Source organism: Elgaria multicarinata, chromosome 2 (genome assembly GCF_023053635.1).
Source record: "Elgaria multicarinata webbii isolate HBS135686 ecotype San Diego chromosome 2, rElgMul1.1.pri, whole genome shotgun sequence".
In the NCBI taxonomy this organism is placed as follows: domain Eukaryota; kingdom Metazoa; phylum Chordata; class Lepidosauria; order Squamata; family Anguidae; genus Elgaria; species Elgaria multicarinata.
Genome location: NC_086172.1, coordinates 129,321,418 through 129,333,657, shown reverse-complemented (window position 1 = coordinate 129,333,657; position 12,240 = coordinate 129,321,418). Strand labels below are relative to the sequence as shown.

The window sequence follows — 12,240 nt, the reverse complement described above, 5'->3', positions numbered from 1 at the left end:
TTGAGAACTGTTGTGGCCCAGGACACACTCCATATACAGTTGTCAAAACTGTTATAAAGCGCTTTAAAGCAGTAGTGTAGATCCGGCCCAGTGAAATTCAAGCTAGTAATATTAGGGACTTTCATATTTTAAATCAGCATTTGAGTCTGATATGTAGTGCAATGATTTAAGAGAGGGTACAAGGCAAATCTTAAGTAAAATCAAAATTCTTTTAAAGAGTCTCCTGAGCAAAAGGTTTGCAAACCACTGGTTTACATTCATGGTCACAATTAATCATGATCATATTCTTTTAAACTGAGGTAGGCAGTGGAAATAAACTAATTTGTAGAAATGCATCCATTTACCAAACATGTTTTGTTTTGATATGGTGCCTATTCCTCCTGGTGTTTTTTTCTTTCTATTGCTCTTTGCAAAGCCTGGAATATCAAGTTTTTATTATTCTGAATATTGTAGCTTGTCAGTCCCACCAGTTTATCAAAATCCTCCTCCGTGTACTGAAAGCTTTGTAATCCATATGGAGACAGGGGACTAGTCAAATCCACTTCACCTTGTTTCAGTTCAAAGGGGCTGCGTTTCACACCTGAAAAACAGAGATCATCGTTACAGTATCACATTACTGGGAGCCCAAGGCTCTCTGCCTGCATGAGTTGTCCTCTGTGTTGCAAAAGCTGGCTGTTGCCATTTTTGCAAATAAGGGCTGATCAATACCCTCTCTTGCCACGGAAACAGGATCTTGATGGGCTCTACCATGGAGAGAGTTGTTTGTGTGAATGGACTCCTCATGTGAATGTGACGATTTTAACCATATCAGCAAAATACCATATTTTCTTTTGCTGGTGTGGTTAAAATTGCTTAACCCATGTGAGAAGATAATACTAGCTCATGGTTTCCTGCATGCATCAGAGTCCTCTGGTTCAACTTCTGCATTGCCACTATGCCACAGAGGTAACCTACAGATTAGACATATGTTTGTTCCAGTACCTTCTACTTATGTGTAATTTATACTGTTACTATTTTATACTATTACTTTGGCTAAGAATCCAAAGTGGCACATATGGGGCATGTCTACACCAGTCCTATATCCCGGGATCGTCCTGGGATCATCCCTGTGTATCCAAATGCCACACAGGGGATCCTGGAAGCAGGCAGGGATGATCCCTCCATTTTCCTGAGATAACCCTTAGGTGTAGAAAGGGCCATGGATTACCCAGGCAATTTCCCAGTCAGGTACTTCCTAAATCCAGACCTTGTTACTCTCTAATCTATCTCCAGCTAGATCTACACTACTGTTTTATAGTGGTATTGAAGTGCACTGATAACTGTTAAGGCACATTACAGATTCCGTATACCGCTTTCATAGGCCTTAGCTAGACTTATTTCGATTTGTGTTTAACGCAAGATTCCTCCTCCGTTTACACATGAGGTGCGACGACCTCAGGAAGAGAGGTGTTGGGCCCACCATTTTTTATTTTTTATAGGAGAAACAGCGTGCGAACACTCATGCGCTGAAGGTAAGTTTTCTAAAATTTAATTTAGTTTCCCTGCTCCCCCCACCCTAACCCTGATGGGTGCAGCGCTCCTGAGAAGAGCTGCGCCCCATGCATGGCTCCCGGCTCCGTGAGAGTAACCGTGCGAAGCCATGGAAAAAGCAGGCCCAAAAGAGAGGGCTCTATCCTTGGGCAAGGGAGGGATGATCCCTGCCTGATCCCGGGATCCCCTGTGCGTCATGTGGATGCACAGGGACGATCCTGGGGTTCGCCCTGTGATAAAGCCCGGTCTAGCTAAGGCCATAGTGTTATTTCCTGCTTTTTATTCCACATTATACGAAATACTGCAACAAATGTCATTATGTGTCCTAGAAGGTATAAATGTGCAAGAGGAATATAGCATTACCATGATGGAATCATCATGATTAGAGATAAAGTGTGGATCACACCATTCTTGGCCACAGGTTGAGCCATTTTTTTTTTTAAAAAAAAATCCATGTAGATTGAGTGAAGCAAGATTTCTATTACCTTTTTATCAATGCAATCCTATGCATGTCTACTCAGACATTCTATGGGATTTACTTCCAGGTAAGTGTGTATAAGATGGCAGCCTTACAGATCCTACAGGATGTGTATGTGTGGAAAAAGAATCTGTGGCAAAGGTACCAACATTTCCTAAACCCTGCTGGCTCATGCCAACCAGATTTTCCAGCCACCACCCCTTTTCTGTCTTTATTTTTTAAAATAAAATAAAATAAATCCCATTGACACTAACGGAGGGGAAATAAGTGGGCCAGCTTCACGGCTGCCATGAGTTCCCAGGATGTTGGGGTAGGGGAATAAGGGGGCATTGGGTCCAATGGATCCACACATATCTGGAAAGCCTCCCTCAACATGTCCCTAGAACACCTTATTTATTTATTTATTTATTTATTTATTAAAACATTTGTATCCTGCCCTATATCACTAGGATCTGAGGGTGGCATACAGATAATTTCAGGGAGACCTACATTTCTGCCCCAACTTCCTTTTTGCTCTGGCTTGTTGCTGAGCTAACAAAGAAGTAATCATGATGAGATGCAATGACTGCTGCACTTTTTGTATGCATAGTAAAAAGGATCCAAACATCAAAGAACTGTCTGAGTATGATGAATAAGTCACTACAAGGTTCTACTATGATGTAAATGAATGTGTATTCAATTGCAAATTGAATATAATAGATATATACTTAGAACTAATACAACTTGCTCCATCACACATGTTGTTTATATAATTAAATGCCCCTGCAAGAAACTGTATGTGGGACAAACAACTCGCCCTCTCAGGGTAAGAATTTTGGAACATAAAAGCAGGATCTGTACTAGAAATATGGAGGCACCATTGACAGCACATTTTGTTCAATTTGCCCATTCTGAAGACTCTTTTGAATTTTTTGAAGTTGAACATTTTACAAACAAATCTTTTCAACGTACCAATTTAAATACGGTCCTACTCAGAAGAGAGGCGTGGTGGATTTTCACATTACAAACGATGACTCCACTTGGGCTTAATGATAAATATGATTTTTCTGTATTTCTGTAAATTTGTGTAGCTCTGGGGTTTCGATCAATAACACCTTTTGGGCTTAATGATCCACAAGATCTGTTGATTTTTATACAATCAAGTTAGCCTTGATATACTTATTTAACGCCAACCGGATCCTTCATGCACTTAACGAGGTTTTTCCTCAGAGGGAGGAGCTCCCATAGAGGAGCATTTAAGGCTGTTTTCCTGTCTCCCCTCCAAATTGTTTCCTTTGAATTAGAGATGGAGTACAGTATTTGGGTATGTTATTAAAAATTCTTTCAATATTGATTGTAGCATGAATTGTAATGAACAAGTAATGACACATGTTTTTGTATTTTACAGAACATTATGTTTAAACATTATGTTTAAACCTACATACTGTTGAGAAGTCAAAAATGGTAGTTGAACATTGCTTATTACCAACCCTTAAAAAACTTTTTTCCGTCTGTTGTAAAAGGAAAGTGTAATTTATGAATGAACTGCCTTATCTAAAACACAGATGGTTACTGAAGAAGGAATTTGAAATGTAGTTAAATTTCCGGAATCTTCGTTTATCCATTATCCATAAGAGTTGCAGTGAATGAGTATCCATAAGAATTGTAGTCAACGAGGTTTTACAAACTGTGAAACTATAGACTCTTATTGCCAGCAGCCCACCAATTGATAGTTGTGCTATACAGGTAGCGAACCTGATTGTTTAACCTGGGTGATTTACTTGAATACTTGTGGGTGTAATATATAGGTGCTTGGTATATTGTAGAATGTAGGATTTACGTGAAAAAAAATTCTATGTAGTATTGATAGTATGTGATCATTGTTTCATCTTCATCGACTGTATGCAGTAAGATGTATGTATAAGTATCTCTATGTTAATTGTGGTGTTACACTTATCTGCACCTTTTGAAGTGTTAATGATCCTCTGATAATGTATTTGTAAGAGAGGAGTTGCTAAGTCTAATGGTGTCATTGCAATTGAATACACATTCATTTACATCATAGTAGAACCTTGTAGTGACTTATTCATCATACTCAGACAGTTCTTTGACGTTTGGATCCTTTCCACAGTGTTTTCACAGTAGAGTTCCTCTCCGCCCCCCCCCCCCCCCCCGTGGCACTTTTTGCATGAGCATAATAAACTGATCTCAATGTGCCATCAGAGCAAGGTGGATTGTAATTATTGTGAAATGACTACTGTGTAATGTAGACACATGATTATTGTGTAATGTAGACACAATCGAGTCACTATACAATACACTATACAACAGACATAATAGAGTCATTACAACTCTATGCAAAGCCCTATGAGGAGAGACTGAAAGAACTGGGCATGTTTAGCCTGGAGAAGAGAAGATTGAGGGGAGACATGATAGCACTCTTCAAATACTTGAAAGGTTGTCACACAGATGGGGCCAGGATCTCTCCTCGATCCTCCTAGAATGCAGGACACGGAATAATGGGCTCAAGTTACAGAAAGCCAGATTCCGGCTGGACATCAGGAAAAATGTCCTGACTGTTAGAGCAGTATGATAATGGAACCAATTACCTAAGAAGGTCGTGGGCTCTCCCACACTAGAGGCATTCAAGAGGCAGCTGGACAGCCATCTGTCAGGGATGCTTTAAGGTAGTTTCCTGCATTGAGCAGGGGGTTGGACTCAATGGCCTTATAGGCCCCTTCCAACTCTACTATTCTATGAAATAGTAACAACCTTTTATAGAAAAGTTTGCAACTGACAGGTTGATGCACATCAGAACAGTTTTGAAAGTCACTGAGATGCAAGAGGATACAGGGAGCATATGTTCTTTGTTCTTTCTGATTCCATGCTCTCAAGGTCTGAAGTGGAACTTTTGCATCTTTGGTCTTACCCCAGATGAGATGAACAAATTGTCCCCAGACTGGAAATGTGTACATCGCTCCACTTGGAGGGATAGGAACGTTTTACCCTACCCTGTGCCTGCTTACCCTACCCTGTGCCTGTTTGCATTCTCTTCCCCTCCTTATTGTTTTACTATGATTTTATTAGATTGTAAGCCTATGCGGCAGGGTCTTGCTATTTACTGTTTTACTCTGTACAGCACCATGTACATTGATGGTGCTATATAAATAAATAAATAAATAAATAAATAATAATAATAATAAGTGGAGAAACTGGAAACAGTTCCCCTACACCTCCATCACTCTCAGTATAACCTGAGTTTCCAAAGGCCACTAGGACGGCGGTCAGATGGAATAAAACAACAACCACCTAAATTTATTTAACTCACTCTTGAATATTTTTATATGAAGTATTATGCTGGGTGGTTTTGTTGGGTAGCTAAAATAATTGATGGTGTATAATGATTGTGTTGCATATGTTGTATATTTTTCATTAAAAATTGAAAACAACAACTCTGAGCAATTCATCCAGTTTCCCCCCCATTTCAATAAGCAACAAACAAAATGTCCAACATCCTTTTATGTGTTGTCAATATAAGCCATTCTGAAGACAGCTGAAGACAACAAAGGATGGAGACACAATGGAACTCTTTGAAGAGCAGCAGGAGAATATTTGTGCTTTAAATGCATGATATTGTCTTTTTTATTATTATCATTTAGACATGTTATTATTATTATTATTATTTATTTATATAGCACCATCAATGTACATGGTGCTGTACTGAGTAAAACAGTAAATAGCAAGACCCTGCCCCTTAGGCTTACATTCTATTATTATTATTATTTATTTATTTATATAGCACTATCAATGTACATGGTGCTGTACAGAGTAAAACAGTAAATAGCAAGACCCTGCCGCTTAGGCTTACATTCTATTATTATTATTATTTATTTATTTATATAGCACCATCTATGTACATGGTGCTGTACAGAGTAAAACAGTAAATAGCAAGACCCTGCCACATAGGCTTACAATCTAATAAAATCATAATAAAACAATAAGGAGGGGAAGAGAATGCAAACAGGCACAGGGTAGGGTAAACAGGCACTGGGTAGGGTAAAACTAACAGTATAAAGTCAGAACAAAATCAAGTTTTAAAAGCTTTAGGAAAAAGAAAAGTTTTTAGCTGAGCTTTAAAAGCTGCGGTTGAACTTGTAGTTCTCAAATGTTCTGGAAGAGCGTTCCAGGCATAAGGGGCAGCAGAAGAAAATGGGCGAAGCCGAGCAAGGGAAATTTAGTTTATAATCCTCCTGACAATTCCAGGACATACACCAGTCAGGGCAATTCTAAGCTAAAATGTTTAAATGATGATAATAACTTAATTTTTTTTTAACATTTAAATTATATTTTTTTAAAAAAAGGCTTACATGAACCTAAAAGCTGAAAGGTGGTTTAATTCTACTTAACCAGGAAAGAAGCAAAGATGGAAAAATTGCTGAAGCCATTTTTGATGACTTACCGGGTGCTTTGTATTTTTTGAAGGTGTCATTTATGAGAGGGAAGAAAACCACAATAGGTGCCTTCGGATTCCTGGGATCTTCAAAAACATAGCACTCCTTCAGATCCTCGTCCTTAATATTACTCAAATCTACTTTGGGGAAAGGAATCCCTTGCTTGGAAAAGTATCTGGAGGCTTCAGCTATAGCCTGGGTATCATGAGAGATAAGAAACAGAAATAAGTCTTTACTATTCTTATTTAATATTTTAAAAGTTGTTTAAAAAGGAAACGCTTAAATTTGCAACTTAAAATTTGATGAGGGCTGGTCTACATGCTATTATGGCTTCCACATGGAGACTTTTCTGAAAGGTTTCTGGATTGCAGTTGCTGCACATGGTGATACGACCATGTAGAACAGTCTATCAGTTCATTACATTTCTGACACTGGTATTCACATCAGTGCCAGTAAAAACACTGCTTGAGAGGCAGAGAGCCAGTGAGCAAGTAGGCAGGGGCACCTACTATTCCTCCTCCTTGCCACTACTGTTGCCTGGGCCAAAGTGAGAGAGGAACAAGCAGCAGGAGGAGGAGCAAGTCCCCGGGGCTCTAGTCAATGGGCCCCTGCTGCGGTGTGAGCACACGGTACTTGCCTGACTATGCCTAGCCTTGACACAAGCCCTGAGACTGAGTGTCCCTGTGATGTTGCAGGCAGTCCTCCCCTGCTGGTAGGAGGGCTCTTATCAGTGGGCCTGCTGGGATGTGGAGACTTCACAAGTGCCCAACTGTGCCTACTCTTGATGCCAGAGCTCATCATAAAATAGGGACAATCCATATAAGCTTTGTTACATTGCAGTGTGGAGTAACTGCCACACAGAAGCTATTTCAAGCAGCTTTCAAGTGATATTCATAGCATACCAATGTGTAAACTGGCACTTAGGGCCTTGCTAGACCTACCTTTAAATCCCGGCTTGTGGAGGGGCCAGCGCGTGCTAGAAGTAGCACGGGCTGTCGCTCCTGTCTACACGTGACACGCGACGGTGTAAAGGAAAGCCCCATCGAGTTGGCCATTTTTTTTTTTACATTTAAAGGGGCCATGTACGCAGGAGCGCACCGATAAGGTAGGCCTTTTTTTAAAAAGGGTTCCCCGCTCCCCCCTGCCCCCAATTCCCCCCTGCGATGTCCGATGCCTCCTGCCTTCCCGCCATGTCTGATGTCCCCCTGCCCACCATGTCCGATGCCCCCCGCCCACCATGTCTGATGCCCCGCCCACCTGCCATGTCCAATGTCCTCCCCGCCCCCCCCCGGCCACAATCTCCCTGCCCTCCGGCCGTGATCTCCCCACCCTGGCTCCGCTCTTCCCCCCATCTCTCCCACCGGGTCTGCTCTTCCACCCCTGGCCCCCATCTCTCCCCCCACGATTTCCCTCCCTGGCCCCGATCTCCTTCACCCCCATGATTTCACACACACCCGGCCTGATGGGCACAGTGCTCAGCTTCTCCTGGCTACTTGCGAGTAAACCGCATAGCCGGGAAAAGCCACGGAGCTGGCTAGACCTTTCGCAGCCCTGGTTTCAGCCCGGGGCTGCGGAAATACCGGGCCACAACTGGTGCTGGTTATCTCGGGCCAAGGGAGGGTTTAGCCCGGGCTGACCCCGGGATCCCCTGTGCGTCATCTGGATGCACAGGGGTGAGCCCGGGTATCAGCCCAGGCTAAACCCTCGTTTATAGGTATTCATCGCCTTAGTCAATGATTCCAAACCCACAAACATCTAACTGCAATTCATCTCACTGAGGTTTGCGATCCTGAAGAATAATTTAAATGCAGAATGACATCCACTTTTCTCTCTCGCCTCAGGAGTGGTGGGTAGCTGATATCTATATAGGCTGCAGTATCAACAAGGAACAGGTATTCTGCGGTAGCTGTCAACTGGTTAGGAAGAGTGTCTAACACGGTATCTAGAAGGCAAACATTCTTATTAGCAGTTTATAGTTTCAAGAAGTAATCTGCTGCTTCTTGGATCAATTTACCGTTTTCCAGTTTTCTGTTGGTTGTGATATATCTATCTGTATAAGGAGTATTGCATCCCCAAATCCCAGGTGCATTATCTCTAGCAGCCACCACAACAAAATGTGAGCCTTTGTTTTAGTTCAGACATAATATTCCCAGCCTCATAAATCATGGTTTATGAGGCTGGGAAAGAGACTCTGGCCCTCTTCCCTTTCAGTTAGAATGGGGAATTCTGGTTTAAACAACCCAGGATCTCTACATCAAAGCTGGTGCATGAAGGGAGGAGGGATGGAACTAGGGAGAAACAGATGAGCCCACTGCTTATGCTAGCCCAGTAGCTTCATTCACTGATTTTCAGTGTGGGGTGGTGGGTAGTAGATTGCACTGTTCCATAACCACCACACAATACTGATGGGAAAGAATGGGGATTATGTGATTATCTGGAAGAGGCAGCAGTGGACTAAGATGGGGAGCACCCAACTGTGTGCAGCATAGGATTAGGAAGTCATTGATCCACAATTGCTTTGGCTATTTCTGACCAGTCTCTGCATGATAGGTCTCAGCTTATGCCATGCCTCTTCTGACTCCATTCAGCAGTGACTGCCAAACAATGCATGCCTCCCCCAGATAGGGATGGATGGGTGGGTCTGTCTTGCTAAGATTCTCGATGGGGAGGGGCACTGAAGTCAAGCTTGTTCTGTCCCATTTTCTCACGAGCTTGATTTTTTTAAAAAAGTCTGTATCAAAATTCATATTTTTGGTGGACATTTTTCCTAATATACACTTTTTAAAGGTACACATGCACAATTTTTAAATGTATGCATTCCACACACATCATACTTTATATTGGTGAAATACAATTATGTGTTCATGTTTCTCAAATATATGCATTTTGTGTACACTTTGCCCTAACGTGCACGTTTTTGTGCACATTTTTTTCTGAAACAAGCAGCATCGGAAAAGAATGCAAAAATACTGATTTCAGTACGTAGCTCCGTCTCAGCTCACTGAAAAACTCAGGAGGGGTGGACTGGGTACAGCTGTTAAAAGAAAAGCCTTGACAGATTTAATATCTCACCCATCCCTACCCCAGCATGCGCCACTTCATAGTCCACATAGTGGATTGTAAGTTCTAGAAATGTAACTACAATTTATTATCCCTTTGTGTTTCCAACTATAAATATCAGGTAACAGCACTTCAAACCATTTAGATTCCAATCTCTTTCTTTCTCAACCCAGTTAAAAATTAAAAGCTTGAAGATTAGCCAAGGCCAACCCTATTCACTCTTCTGGTTTTTTCCTACCTTAAAATGTAACTATTGCACTTTTACTATTATGGGTCCTGTTGTTAGGAAGCTAAACAAATGAACAGCATAGTCTTGTAATCTGAAACTAAGTTACACTACTACATAATTTATATGGGTGTGTGTGCATGCGCAACAACCCCTAGCAAGACATTTATTTTAATTATGTACAAACATTTGTATCTAGTTTTTAATGTGAAACTCACCACGTTTTCTCCAAATCAGCTCTTATCTATTATTATTATTTGCATTTGTATACCGCCCCATAGCCGAAGCTCTCTGGGCAGTTCACATAAGGTAAAAACACTTAAAAACAATATACAAAAATTAAAAACCACAAAAACATGCAACATGCACATACATTTAAAACCACTATAACAACTTTACAAATGATGAGCCAAAAAAACCTGACCCAGGCTTATTATATATGGCTAAATGTCTGGGAGAAGAGAAAAGTCTTGACCTGGCGCCGAAAAGATGATAATGTCGGCACCAAGAAGCCCCCATCAGGGAGACTGTTCCAGAGTTGGGGGGCCACCGCAGAGAAGGCCCTCTCTCTAGCTTATGCGGCAGAGTCTTGCTATTTACTGTTTTACTCTGTACAGCACCATGTACATTGATGGTGCTATATAAAATAATAATAATAATAATAATAATAATAATAATAATAATAATAATAATCTTGTTGCCACCCTCAGATGTTGAACAGAGTGTTCAGGTAGGTTCATGTCTAAATAAATGTCAAATTATGCAAATAGTCTTAGACTTTCTGAGACCACTTACCTTTCCATATATGAAAGTTCTCATTATCTAGATACCCATTGTTTAACTGCAATCCCATTAAGAAATTATAGAATTCTGGAGTTGTTAAGGGCTGTGTTATGATTTCACGAAGGACTTTAGCAAATGGACAGGCAGGGATAACGAGGCGAGTATTCAACTCTTGTGGTCCTGGTGGTTGAGGAGGCATTTCTTCTGCAGGTCAGAAGAAAGTATAAGAGTTAATTTACAAAAGCAGCCATATGGAGTAGACCAATGATACGGACTGATGTAGTTTATAATTATTTTGTTTTTACATTTTGGATTATCACATGGTTATATATTTTTCAAATTTATTTATTTTATTTTAAGTAATGTTTAGGCTGCCTCTAAAAGTAGAACCATTTCACAATATGGAAGCCCTTTATAGGTATTCATTAATGCCGAAAGAATGCATATGATGGGGGGAGACTTTGCCCCTGACTTCCACACATTAATTAGATGTCTGTGTGCTCTTGCACATACAGTTGTACCCAGAGGTACAAAGAAGTATGCAGGTCGGGTGCAGAGTTTGCTCATCATGATGGGCAGAGAGCTGTTATGTTCATGCTCTATTGTGGAAGTATCAGAAGCATCTGGCAGGCAAGTACATACAGTGGCCAGTGCTGAGGGAAAGGAAGAGACAAGTTCTGCATGGGCAGGGGCAAAAGAGAAGCATTGAGTTCTGCACTACTTAGGCGCACCATTAGAATGTTTTGTCTGTTATTTAAATAGTTACTATGAAAGGATGTCCTTTTGAACTCTTTCATGCAGTCAGTGAATGCACAAGCAGTGCTGGGCAGGGGAAGCAAGATTGTGCTCCCATATTACAATGTATTGCATTGTATTGTATTATTGCATTTATATCCTGCCTTTTTTCCTCCAAGAAACCCAAGGCAGTGTACATAATCCTCCTCCTCTCCATTTTATCCTCACAACAACAACCTTCGTGAGGTGGGTTGGACTGAGAGTCTGTGACTGGGCCAAAGTCACCCAGTGGGTTTCCATGGCCGAGTGGGGACTAGAACCCGGATCTCCTGACTCCCACTCCAACACTTTAGCCACTACACCACACTGGCCCCTGCTGGCCAGGTTCCCTGGAACCCATGCAGTCTGCGATAGTGAGAATGGGGTTCCATGCATGTGTTACGAGCAGAGGCCGTGAGGCATGCACTCCTTTACCTCATGAACTGTAAATGTGGGAGATTCACATGAATGTCACTTATGTTAATTCTAGAACATGAGCACTGCTTGAGTAGACTCTCCAAACAAACTTGCCCCTGATCCATAGCTGAGTGGCCAATCCAATGAGCACAATGACTTTCCTTATGTGCAGGCTTCCCCATTCATTTAAATGGTGGTGGTGGAGGCGGAGAGCACCACACGTACCAGGGATGGATACTGAGTGCTTTCTCTTCTTCCCACATGACACAAAAGGGGAAAGGCCTTGTAGACATGGAAGCTCTTGCAAGCTGATACTTCACAGTATTGCCTCACATTAATCCACAAGTTTTTATCTAATTTTTTCTAAAAGTATCACTCAGGGTTACATTTCAAAAAGCTAAAGGTGAGAGTATCTGAAATTTAAAAATAAATAAATCTGAAGTTTGCTGAATGTCGAATTTGTGTGATTTCTGCTCTGTTTGTATGTTTTTGTTTTGTATAAGACGCAAAGAAAAAGACCCAGCCCACCAGTTCACATACAT

General features: G+C 41.3%; 1 protein-coding gene across 2 annotated transcripts in view; it reads right to left on the bottom strand.

Annotated features, from left to right (window-relative positions):
• Positions 1-337: 337 nt before the first annotated feature.
• The window catches only part of LOC134392915 (cytosolic phospholipase A2 epsilon-like), a 76,523-nt gene continuing 64,620 nt past the window's right edge, over positions 338-12,240 (bottom strand). For both annotated transcript variants that reach the window (XM_063117674.1, XM_063117676.1), the window contains 4 exons: positions 10,520-10,711; positions 8,214-8,380; positions 6,447-6,633; positions 338-580 (listed from right to left, as the gene is read on the bottom strand). In XM_063117674.1, coding sequence (XP_062973744.1) covers positions 372-580; positions 6,447-6,633; positions 8,214-8,380; positions 10,520-10,711 — 755 coding nt within the window. In that variant the 3' untranslated portion in view covers positions 338-371. The remainder of the gene's footprint in view (positions 581-6,446; positions 6,634-8,213; positions 8,381-10,519; positions 10,712-12,240) is intronic.